At 37.3% G+C, this 13,666-nt stretch overlaps 1 protein-coding gene across 8 annotated transcripts in view; it reads right to left on the reverse strand.

Moving 5' to 3' along the window:
- ARHGAP32 (Rho GTPase activating protein 32) overlaps positions 1-13,666 on the reverse strand; it is a 320,124-nt gene that overhangs the window by 149,010 nt on the left and 157,448 nt on the right. The window contains exon 1 of one of the 8 annotated variants that reach the window (XM_023645127.2): positions 3,771-3,830. The exons of the other annotated variants lie outside the window; for them this stretch is intronic. Coding sequence (XP_023500895.1) covers positions 3,771-3,779 — 9 coding nt within the window. The 5' untranslated portion in view covers positions 3,780-3,830. Of the gene's footprint in view, positions 1-3,770; positions 3,831-13,666 lie in introns of those variants that run through there. 8 annotated transcript variants of the gene reach the window in all.

Here is a 13,666-nt window from a genome sequence, read left to right on the forward strand (position 1 = left end):
TATTTGTAATATACGTTTGACAGATTTTTAACCATAATATATAATCAAAAAAAATGAGATAGTTGTGTGCCTATCTCAACATCTTGCAAAGTATCTAGAATTTGGTGGGAATCACGAATTATTTGATGAACTACTGAACAAACATTGTCTCACTGGAATATAGTACTCATTTTCAAAACTGAATATATTATCTTTCCTCACATATTCTGTTCTTCCTCCTGAACTTCCAAAGTAAATAAACAGCATAAACATTCACTTACCTGACCAACCTAATCATCCTCGATTCCTCTACTACTCCTCTCCACACATCCTTTCTTTTCATTTTGCCAGGGTCAAGATCTGATCTCATCTTTGATTCATTAATCATTCCTATCTCCCAAAACTGGTCTCTCACACCTGTCCCTTTTTTCCCGTTCTCTGCTGCTACCTCCCTGGTTCCAGACCTCAGCATCTGGTTTAGCCTATTGCAACTGGATCATTATAGTCGTCTTCTACTTGGTCTGTCTCCATTTCCCATTACACAATGACAATGGTACTTTCTTCTCAAAACCCCTCGATTCTTTTCAGTTCCTACTAAGAATGTAATTTAAATGTGAAGCCCAAATACCTTCGATGAGCCTTGAAAGACTGAAGGCATTTCTCCAAATACCTTCTAAACCACGTTTTCCCTAATGCCTTTCTTGAATGCCACAGGCAATAACCTCTCCTGCCTTTGAATTCCTATAAGCACTCTTACAACATGTATTAGATTTTTCTTATCTTACCACGTTTATCGGTATATTGCTTGTTTTCCCTGAGGAAAGAATCTCATCTCTTTTGCCAATGACACTTACATAAGTACCTAGCACATACAAGGTATTCAATAACCACCATTCAGAATGAGTTTTTTTGTGGGTTTTAAGACATCCTGTACATGAGTCTGAACATCCATATGTTTTAGACAGTACCTGAACCACATGTACCACAATGTATACACTATGAAAGACTAGGCTACCTTTGCCTATAGAAACTTAGGACATGAATGTAATAATTTAAATTATTTTTACCTCCTTCCACTTAACAATATCTTCAATCCTTTGTCTACAAGAAATGGAAAACAGAATTTCCAAGTCCCATACTTCTGGATTCCTTACAAATCTATTTTTGGAGTTATTTTTCCTATATTGAATTCACTTCTCTATCACCATGGGAACCAATCTGTAATTAGTGCTGTCGGGATCTTTAAAAATACAACTCTATTCAGCAATCCTTCAAACGTTCAGAAAAGTCCTTTCGCTGCATCAAGAATGGAAATCATTAGCGTAAAGAAGGGTAAAAATATATCCCACCCACATAAAAAAAGAAACATTCATCAAAGCCTAATCAACAGACTGCAAATAGGACACAGAAGGAGTTCTCTTCTCTTATTCATCTTTTATAGTTCTATTATGGTTGCAATTTCACTATGACATACCCATGTAGTTTGTAAACAGTTTCCTTCAACTCAACTCTATAGCCTGTAGTAGCTGTGGAAACATGAAAGATAACTTATGTTGCACAATATTATGTGGTCCACTCACCCCTACCGTCAACATCCTAATATTCAACACTGAAGATACTTCAAAATTACTGAGTTGAGAATGCCAAATGGAAGAATAACTCTATATGAGAGTTAAATCTTAAGAAGGTAATAAGGGAAATAAGTTTTTAATTTCAGCACATAAAGCAAGTATCAATGACTGACAAAACTGTACTTCAAATTTCTTAGGAAAAAGCTAGAGACGTACATGCATCTTAATAAACCTAACAGTTTTCCTTCCAGAATTGGAATTGAGCACTGTTTCCTCAGTTGAGTACCAGAGGAAGTAAGTGGTTTGCTCATCTGTAAACACTAGAATCACCCTCAGCTCAATGAGATGCCCCACAGCATGAAGAATACATGGGAAATGAGATTAAATGACAAAACAGCAGAATTACATCTCCCATCCTACAGATGCTTCCTCTAGAACTTAATACACTTGTCAGGAAGCAATGCTTCATGAAAATTTTCACATTTCTGTATGGTCAGGACTTTCAGAGCAAACAGCTTTGGCACTTGGGTGAAAGGATGACTGAATAGCATCCTAAAGACAGAGCCCTCCAGAGAGAGATAAAGTTTTCTCTCTCCCCATAGCCATATGTTTACATTTCAGGGTATTTATGAAAGAGATCTTTCCTTCTTTTTCCCAGAGAGGACCTGTTTACATTCCAGAGCTTAAGTCCCTCTCTCCATCCCCATAAAGGCAAATGGACAGAAGTGCTAGCTATCCTATACAAGCCTCAAGTTTCATAATTTCAGAGTTTGTCTCTTGTGGCAAAAACCCTACTATATACATAGGTGTATCTGGTTCTCACTGCCTTACCTCATGGAGAACTGGGGCATAAGGAACCAACACAAGTTACTCCACGAGTAAATAAAAGGTCTGACCTCTGATCCAGAGACCTCATGTTTCTGTTAGGGTGTGTGTGTGGGGGGGTGTCTATAACTGTGGCAAACTGACTTGTTGGATTATAAGTAGAGTAACATCTTAGACCCTTCACAGTTTCAGGCACAGCAATACTATTTTTCCAAGCATATTAAGTCGAATCCTAGAAGTAAACTGCATGTTTAATGTGACTCCAATGATCTATTTTTTCATCGCTGGTTCTCATCGTTGGTTTTCAACCAATTTTACACACCTAACTCTTGGACTGGATAACCTCAAATGAGACACAGTTAAAATCCAGTACTTGGATGAGAGTAGCAGTGATAACTCACTATGGGAACTTTTCATTTTAAATCCTCCCCTCAAAACACAATGATTTCCCAGCCTAAGAGGAAGTATTAGTACAGAATGTGTAGAAAAGTAGGTTCAAATTTTTGTTTGCATCTGACGAAAACTAAATTTTTTGTTAAGAGTGGGAATAGTAAAATTATCACAGCTTTTGTTTCAAATGGTTACACACATAATAATATATACTTTTATATAAATTTTTTTTGAGGAAGATTAGCCCTGAGCTAACTGCTGCCAATCCTCCTTTTTTTTCTGAGGAAGACTGGCCCTGAGCTAACATCCATGCCCATCTTCCTCTACTTTATATGTGGGACGCCTACCACAGAATGGCTTATTGTGCCAAGCTGTGCCACATCCGCACCCAGGATTCAAACTGGCAAACCCCGGGCTGCCAAAGCGGAACATGTGAACTTAACTGCTGTACCAATGAGCTGGCCCCTATATAAAATATTTTTAACTGGAAATATCTATAAGTTAATCTTGAAATTGCAAGCAGTATTAACAAAATGGGGGAAACAACCTTTTCATTGGTTTAATTCATTTTTGTTAATGACAAAGTCTCACCAATAGATACTAAAACTTGTTGCTGATACATATCTCCTTAAACCTTAATGCCTACATTTAGATGAACTCTTAATCAGGAAGAAAACCCATCCTGTTTCCAAAGGAAACCATATATAGTCAATAGTCAATTGAACTGGTAAATAATTTACCAGGTATTTGAAATACTGAAACTGAAAATATGGAATCTCTATGTATAATCTTACCTGTTGACAAAAGATTTTCAATGTTGCTATTCAAAGGGAGAAAACACAATGATGTGTTTTTTATAGTTTCTCTTATGCTTTATTTTTAAATCTCAAACCTTGTAAATACACTACAATTTCAGTATCTAAGGCACAGGTTTAATTCTATCTGAAACTGGTGCTAAATGTTTAAATTATAATTACAGAAAAAGCATTTGTTATTTTAATTTACCTTCTCCATTTCACAATTTTATATAAGGTTAGTTTCCACGTTAAAAGGAGTATTAGGGGCCGGCCAGGGGGCACAGCGGGTAAATGCGCACGTTCTGCTTCAGCGGCCCGGGGTTCGCCGGTTTGGATCCCGGGTATGGAGATGGCACTGCTTGGAAGCCATGCTGTGGCAGGTGTCCCACATGTAAAGTAGAGGAAGATGGGCACGGATGTTAGCTCAGGGCCAGTCTTCCTCAGGAATAAGAGGAGGATTGGCAGCAGATGTTAGCTCAGGGCTGATCTTCCTCAAAAAAAAAAAAACAAAAACAAAAAGGAGTATTACATCTAAATAAATTGATTACTAGATCATCAAGAATATTAGCAATACAGTCTCTCTTGAGAGGAGAGACTGTTCCTTATGGCTATAAAGCTTCCTATTTGTAAAGAATTTCTTTATCCACTGCCTCGATCCTGACAATACCCCAAGTCATCAGGAAAGTATTACTTTCCACATTTTACATATTATGGTCTGACTTCACTAAAGTTCCCTATTTCCCTTTCTTTAAAGTTCTTTAAAATTTATTGAGCAATCTGGTTTGTTTTTTAATTATCACCTCACTTAATTCTCACAGTATTCTGTGATATACTTGGAATAGATATATAATTATTCTTATTTTATGAATGAGGAAACTGAGGACCACAAAAGTTAAGGAATTTACTTAAGATCACACAGGTTACACTGCACTATTACGCTTCACTCTTTTTTTACCTTTAACTATATTAAAGATGTAGGACATTTCAAAACTATGGTTTATTCCTTCTGTTAAAACAGTAGTTTTGTCAGTTTACTCTTTTCTAGCACTAGACAGGAACATGCAGAATGGCTCTATGGCCTTGATTCAAACACAGGCCCCACCACTTACCAGCTGTGACCTTAGGTAAGTTCTTAAACTCTTTTTACCTCAATTTCCTCATCTGAAACTGTTGTGAAGAGTAAATGAGATAACATACAAATAGTATTTAGTATGATATCTGGCTCACAGAAAGCATTCAATAAATATTGGCTTAAAAAATAAACAGTGGCTTATATTTTTATTATAATTCTGATTACTTCATTTAAAATGAAAATCCAGGAGTTTTTATTTTATATTATTACTCTCAAACATTTTTACACTCAGGTCAACTTTACTAGCTCTGTCCACATTTCTCTGTTTGAAGGCAGCAGTGCATCTGACGAGAGAAAGCCACAGCATCACTGCTGAGCCCCTTGCAGGGCGGTTTCAGGAGAGAAAGCTCAAGAAACAGGTATGAAATTCACATTTTTCCTATGCCTTATTTCAGTCAAAACCTGAGCTCCTGCATTCAGGTTAATTTAACTTAAGGCTTTATATGAAATCAGATAAAAAGAAACATATTAATTCACAGCTTCAGATAAGCAAATGATAAAAGAAAATGTAGACCACAAATCCATTTCAGTATCCTAGACACTAGATGGCGGTGCCGCATAAAGCACAACAGGAAGAGATTGATGCCTCAAATGGATAAAGAATAAACTAATAAAATCTTTGAATGTTGCAAGACATTTTTTTCCTTTTTAGTGAAAAATATTTTGCGGAATGTGAATAAATCTTTGTTTCTGGACAACAGAGGTTACACAACAGGGAGAAGTGCAATAAAGATAATAAGTTTACAGAATTTGAAACTACATGTGGTTTTACCTAAAACAAGAAGCCCTTTCTAGAAATTATCTTTATCTCTTTTTTTTTGAGATTTCAATTTCTCTAAATGAAACAAATATAACACTTATATATCGAAACCTGCAGAGTTTGTTCAAAGTACAACTCAGGGGAAGAACGTCCAAACTTAAATGCACTTATTGAAAACGAATGACAACAGTACCTACAGAATTTTATTTCTCTAAAGAAAAGATAAGCATACGTAGAATAATATCAATATTTGACAAAGTTGATCTATGATAAAGCTAGTTATTGACCGGCAAGTAGAAAATACATGTTTGTTACAACTCTTTTCCAGGAAAAAACGAATAAACAAGAGAATTAAACTTTGAATTCAAGAAACAAAAAAACGACAAAATAACAAAAAATGTGGAAAGAAAAAAGTATGTTTAGGAACTAATAGTATGAGGGAACAGCAGAAGGGATGCAGTGGGGAGGGGAGGAGGAGAGGAGGGGAGGGAGGGACTGGGGTACGGGAGGGAAGGGAATATTAAGTTGATCAATAAAAACCACAAGCTGATTTCTTGATAAAACCAAATTTAAGAATATCTTATGTACAACTTACACTCATAAATCTGAAAACCTACATTAAATGGGCAATTTTCTAAGAAAATATAAATGATAAAAACTGACCTAAGGAGATACAAAAGAACCTGACTAGACTAAAATAAAATCATAACTTGAAATGGTAATTAAAGATTAAGCCCTCAAATGGAAACCAGGCCCAAAAGGTTTTAACAGGAAACTTCTACTAAGCCTCCAAAGAACAGGTAATTTCTATTTCCACACTCTGTTACAGGGCATACATTTTAAAAAAGGGGGTGGAGCAGTGAAGTTCCCCATACTCGGGCTAGTGGGAAAGTACAATCTATAGGTCAACATCATTAATGAATACAGACACAAAAATCATAAAATCTTAATAGAGTGAAAAGGAATTTATTTTTAAAATATTTAACCCAGTAGAATGTGTTCCAGGAAAATATAGATGATTCAACAATCTATTTCTATGACCAGAGTAATTCTTTGTACTAATTTTTAAAGATAGCTTATTCATGCTCTACAAAAGTGGGCTAAAATAAGAAAATGACATGGTACAGCCTCTTGTGCCTCAGTGTTATCATCTTTTTTCCTCTTCACCTATCCAATCCCCGGTCCAATCATCTACAACTTCCTTAGCTGGAAGGACACTAGCTGCCCTCCAGTATTCCAGGGTATCCAGGAACTGCACTTCCTTTTTAGTATGAAGAAGGAAAACAAGACCAGGACGCACTGACACTCTCCCTAGTGGTCAGGAGAGTATGGCACAATGAGAACACACTACCAGCTGTATTCCACACCACTCATTCTACACCACACCAGTATCAATTCTCCTCAACATGACAATGCCATCGTACACCACATGTTACAACTGACGATACTGAACTAAGATTGAAACAGGAAAGTCAGAGAATTTGGCGATGTTCTGCTACAAAGTAGCACATGCAAGATTTGAACACATCCATGCAATCTGAAGCATTGGTGTTGCCAATCCACCAGAAAAAAACATACACGGGCTTGGGAATTATTTTATCAGATACAAATTAAATTAGAATTAAAGGAATGCACGAGGATTCTCAGGGCCTATTTTTCTCTCAAAAAGTGGAACACATGATTTAAGAATTACTCTGCCCTTCAGAATGACAGAGAAAAGTTCTGTTTTACAAAATCGTATATGAAAAACTTTCACATCTCTTTGCTCTAATCCTTAAACAGGGAAGTCATTTTTCTGCCTATCTATTATCAAAGCATTCCCTCCAAAATTGTAACTATTACCTTGTTCCTACAAGTTCTTCCAACAATTTTTATACCTACATATAAATTTTTGTTTTACAGAAACAGTATCTTGCTCTCTTGGAGGTTTTTTAAATTTATCAATAAAACATGAACATTGTTTCCACTCCAGCAAATATTCTACATGATTTTTAGTGACTGCACAGGATTTCCCTGTATGAATAGTCCATAATTTACATAACCCATTCCTACATTTGAAGATGTGCATTACTTCTAACTTTTTTCTATGGATAATGATATGATGAACACATGGCCTTTTGAGACTTGGCCTTTGCTCGTGATGTCCCAGTCTCTACTCAGGGAACTCCCACTCTCCTTTAAAATACCAATCAAATGTCACCTCCTCTATGTAGCATTTTCTGATCCTTCAAAACAGAGTTAATTTCTCCATATTTATTGAATATATATGTATGGATAAATAAATGAAGACATGGAATTAACCTCAACTAACGTACCTTGATTCTAACATGTAGAATGTTATGCTATAATTATCCTCTCATAGTTTAGTCTCCTCAATTAAGTATGAACATCTCAAGGGAAGGAATGTTGTCTTACTTTTTGTATATTTACAACATATAGTATGCCACCTGAAACATATCCAATAGCCAATGAGTGCTTGTTGAATGAATGACTCCCCGACACATCTAACAGGGAATATCATGAGGTACCTTTCATCCGAGGAATACTAAGCACTACTTTTGAAAGATTGTGCTGAGTTCCAGAGATGTAAAAAGTGAGACACAACCACACAAAGAGTTTATTAATTGCTTAGGAATACCAAAGAATAAATAACAGTATATCAAAGTGGAAAATGGTAAATGATATAAAAATATATATGTTCACAATAACATCAAAAGGAATAAAATACTTAGGAATAAATTTATCCAAAAAAGGTACAACACTTGTGTACCGAAAATCATAAAACACTGGTGAAAAACTTAAGGAATACAGACAGACATCCCATGTTAGATAAGGACTTAGTATTATTAAAATGGCAATATTCTGGGGCCACCCTGGTGGCGTAGTGGCTAAGTTCATGCATGCTGCTTCAGTGGCCCAGGGTTTGCAGGTTCAGATTCCAGGCATGGATCTACACACCACTCATCAAGCCATGCTGTGGTGGTGTCGCACACACAAAATAGAGGAAGACTGGCACAGATGTTAGTCCAGTGACAATCTTTCTAAAGCAAAAAGAGGAAGACTGGCAACAGATGTTAGCTCAGGGCCAATCTTCCTCACCAAAAAAAAAAAAAAAAAAACAATAATCTGCAAATTGAACTACAGAATCAACATAATTCCTACAAAAAATTCAACTCTTTTGTTTCCAGAAATAGACAAGTTGATCCTAAACTTCACAAGGAACTGCAAGGGGCCCAAAATAGCTAAAATAATCTCAAAAAAGAAGAATAAAGTTGGAAGACTCACAATTCTCAATTTCAAAACACATTCCAAAGTTACAGTAATCAAAATACAGCAGTGCTGGCATAGAACACATATAAATGAAAGGAACAGAATTGAGAGTCCAGAAACAAACTCATACATCTATGGGGACAGATCTTCAACAAGAGTGTCAGAACCATTCAAGGGGGAAAGGGTAGTCTTTCCAACCAATGGTGCTGCAAAAACTGGATATCCACACTCACCAGAATGAATTTGGACCCCTTACATCACACCATATACAAAAATTAACTCAAAATGGATCAAAGACATAACTGTAAGTATTAAAACCACAAAACTCTTAAAAGAAACCGTGGGAATAAATCTTAGTGGTCTCGGGTTAGGTAATGGTTTCTTAGATGTGACACCAAAAGCATATGCAACCACAGAAAAAAATAGATAAATTCGACTTCACCAAAATTACAAACATTTGTGCTTCAAAGCACACTATAAAGAATATGAAAAGACAACTTACAGAATGTGAGAAAATATTTGCAAATAACGTATCTGGCAAGGGTCCAGTATTCAGAATAATATAAAGAACTCTTACAACTCAACAACAGAAAGACAAACAACCTGATTAAAATATGAACTTGAAAGATATTTTTCCAAAGAAGATGTATAAATGTACAATAAGCACGGCCATCTAGTCATACCCACAAGGTGGCTATATTCAAAAAGGCATATATATCCAAGAGAATCAAAAACACATGTTCACACAAACAGGTGACTGCTTTCCAGGCATACCTCGCTGTACTGTGCTTCACTTTATTGTGCTTCACAGATATTGGGTTTTTTTACAAATTGAAGGTTTGTGGCAACTCTGCTTCGAGCAAGTCTATTAGCAGCATTTTTCCAATGGCATTTGCTCGCTCTGTGTCTCTGTGTCACATTTTGGTAATTCCTTTTTTTTTTAGTGACGAAAACTGGCCCTGAGCTAACATCTGTTGCCCATCTTCCTCTTTTTTGCTTGAAGAAGATTATCCCCGAGCTAACATCTGTGCCAATCCTCCTCTACTTTCTTTGTGGGACGCTGCCACAGCATGGCTTGATGAGCAGTGTGTAGGTCTGCGCCCAGGATCCAAACCCACGAACCGTGGGCTGCCAAAGCGGAATGCACAGACCTAACCACTACACTGCGGGGCCAGCCCCAGTAATTCTTTCCTTTTTTATTCCTTAAAGATTGGCACCTGAGCTAACAACTGTTATCAATCTTCCTTTTTTTTCTGCTTTTTCTCCCCAAATCCCCCCAGTACATAGTTGTATATTTTAGTTGTGGGTCCTTCTAGTTGTGGCATGTGGGACGCCGCCTCAGCATGGCCTGACGAGTGATGCCATGTCCATGCCCAGGATCCGAACCGGCAAAACCCTGGGCTGCCAAAGCAGAACGCACAAACTTAACCACTTGGCCACGGGGCGGGCCCCATGTAATTCTTAATATTTCCAACTTTTTCACTATTATTATATTTGTTATGGTGATCTGTGATCAGTGATCTTTGACATTACCATTGTAATTATTTTGGGACACTGTGAACAGCACCCATAAGACAGCAAACAATCAATAAATGTTCTATGTGTTCTGACTGCTCCACCCACAAGCCATTCCCCATCTCTCTCCCTCTTCTTGGGCCTCTCCATACCCTGAGACACAACAATATTGATATTAGGCCACTTAATAACCCTAAAAGGGCCTCTAAGTGTTCAAGTGAAAACAAAAGCCACGTGTCTCGCACTTTAAATCAAAAGCTAGAAATGACTGGAGGCCAGCCCAGTGGAATAGTAGTTAAGTTCGTGCACCGTACTTTGGCATCCTGGGGTTTGCAGGTTTGGATCCCGGGTCTGGACTTACACTTACACACCACTCACCAAGCCATGCTGTGACAGTGTCCCACATAGAAGAATTAGAGGAAGATTGCCACAGACGTTAGCTCAGGGCCAGTCTTCCTCACCAAAAAAAAAGCAAGCTAGATATGATTAAGCTTAGTGAGGAAGGCATATCGAAAGCCAAAGCTAGGTCTCTTGTGCCAAAAAGCCAAGTTGTGAACACAAAGAAAAAGTTCTTGAAGGAAATTAAAAGTGCTACTCCAGTGAACACACAAATGATAAGAAAGCAAAACAGCCTTATTGCTGATGTGGAGCAAGTTTTAGTGGTCTGGATGGAAGATCAAACCAGCCAAAGCCTAATCCAGAGCAAGGCCCTAACTCTCTTCAGTTCTGCGAAGGCTGAGAGAGGTGAGGAAGCTGCAGAAGAAAAGTCTGAAGCCAGCAGAGGTTGGTTCACGACGTTTAAGGAAAGAGGCCGTCTCCCTAACATAGAAATGCAAGGGGAAGCAGCAAGTGCAGATGTGGAAGCTGCAGCAAGTTATCCAGAAGATCTAGCTAAGATAATCGATGAAGGTGGCTCCACTAAACAACAGATTCTCAGTGTAGATGGAACAGCCTTATTTTGGAAGAAGATGCCATCTAGGACTTTCATGGCTAGAGAGAAGTCAACATCTGGTTTCAAAGCTTCACAGGACAGGCTGACTCTCTTGTGAGGGGCTAATGCAGCTGGTGACTTTAAGTTGAAGCTGATGCTCATTTACTGTTCCAAAAATCCTAGGGCCCTTAAGAATTATGCTAAATCTACTCTGCCTGTGGGCTACAAATGGAACAAAGCCTAGATGTCAGCATATCTGTTTACAACATGGTTTACTGAATATTTTAAGCCCACTGTTGAGATCTAATGCTCAGAAAAAGACTCCTTTCAAAATATTACTGCTCACTGACAATGCGCCTGGTCACCCAAGAGCTCTGAGAGAGATGTGAACAAGACTAATGTTTTCAGGCCAGCTAACACAACATCCATTCTGTGGCCCACAGAACAAGGACTAATTTTGACTTTCAAGTCTTATTAATTAAGAAATACATTTTGTAAGGCTATACTTGCTGTAGATTGTGATTCCTCTGATGGATCCGGACAAAGTAAATTGAAAACCTTCTGGAAAGTATTCACCATTCTAGATGCCATTAAGAACATTCGTGATTCATGGGAAGAGGTCGAAACATCAACATTAACAGAAGTTTGGAAGAAGCTGAATTCAGCCCTCATGGATGACTTTGAGGGTTCAAGACTTCAGAAGAGGAAGGAACCGCAGATGTGACAGAAAAAGCAGAAAAACAAGAAGTAGAAGTGGAGCCTGAAGATGTGACTGAATTGGGGCAACCTCATGATTAAAGTTTAACACATGAGGAGCTGCTTCTTATGGATGAACAAAGAGTGGTTTCTTGAGATGGAATCTACTCCTGGTGAAGATGCTGTGAAGATTGTTGAAATGACAACAAAGGAGTTAGAATATTACATAAACTTACTTGATAAAGCAGTGGTAGGGTTTGAGAGAATTAAGTCCAATTTTGAAAGAAGTACTGTAAATAAAATCCTATCAAACAGCATCACACGCTACAGAGAAACCATCCATGAAAGGAAGAGTCAATCGATGTGGCAAACTTCACTGTTGTCTTCTTTTAAGAAATATTTTCACAGCCACTCCAGCCTTCAGCAACCTCCACCCTGACCAGTCAGCAGTCATCAACATCAAAGCAAGACCCTCTACCAGCAAAAAGACTATGACTCGTTGAAGGCTCAGATGATGGTTAGCATTTTTTAGCGACAAAGTATTTTTTATTTAAGGTATATACACTGTGTTTTAGACACAGTGTTATTGCACACTCAACAGACCACAGTACAGTATAAACATAACTTTTATACGCACTAGGAAACTAAAAAATTCATGTGACTCACTTCATTACAACATTTACTTTATTGTGGTGGTCTGAAACTGAACCCACAATATCTCTGAGGTATTATGCCTATACCGCCTATATCTGCGAGGTATGCCTATGCATTATTCATAACAGCTAAAAAGTGGAAACAATTCAAATGACCATGAACTGAAGAATGGTTAACTATATGTGATATACCCAAATGATGGAATACTATTCAGCCATAAAAAGGAATTAAGTACTGCTAAATGCTACAACAGGGAGAAACCTTGAAAATATTAAGATAAGTAAAAGAAGCCAACACAAAAGACAATATAATGTATGATTATATAAAACGTCCAGAATAGGCAAATCTACAGAGACAGAAAGCAAATCAAAGACTAGGTAGAAGGGTAACAGAATAACTGCTAAAGAGGTATGAGGTTTCTTTTGGGGGTGATGAAAACGTTCTGGAATTCAACAGTGGTGACGGTGGCACATTTTGATTATGCTAAAAGCCACTAAATTGTACACTTTAAATGGTTAAGATGGTGAATTCTATGTTATGTGAATTTACCTCAATAAAAAAAGATAAATTTTATGTTATGCGAAATTTTTGTTATGTGAATTATATCAATATAAAAAATATAATGTGTTATGATTCAGAAACCAACTCATCTGCTGGAGATTGGAGGTAGAAAGAGAAGTAGATCAGGAAAGCTGTTAAGAAGTTGGTTAGATCTGATACATGTCTTGAAAAGTATGCAAAATTCTTGATATATGATAGGAAGAAAGGTTAAAACAGAAAAGATCATGACTTGTTTAGTAAATTAATAGTTCAACTTGATAGAAGTGACAGAGAATAGCGAATAAAAGGCAGGAAAGGTGTATTGGAAGCATATACGGAAGATCTTGAATGAGAAAGCTTTACCAGATAGTAGAAGGCCAAGAAAGGTTTTGCACAGAGGTTGAAATTACTGAAACAGTACTAGGCCTAATTATTGAAACAGAGGCATGTTCAAAAACTATGGCAGAGCCAAAACCAGAGTTAACGAAGACTTAAACTAAGGGATAGGAATAGAAAAGAAGGATGGATTTGAAAGAACTATACAGTCAATTAGGTGTGATACACAACGCACAGGTACCTAAAGGTGACCGGGAGAATAATATCACC

The sequence above is a fragment of the Equus caballus genome, chromosome 7, assembly GCF_041296265.1.
Source record: "Equus caballus isolate H_3958 breed thoroughbred chromosome 7, TB-T2T, whole genome shotgun sequence".
In the NCBI taxonomy this organism is placed as follows: domain Eukaryota; kingdom Metazoa; phylum Chordata; class Mammalia; order Perissodactyla; family Equidae; genus Equus; species Equus caballus.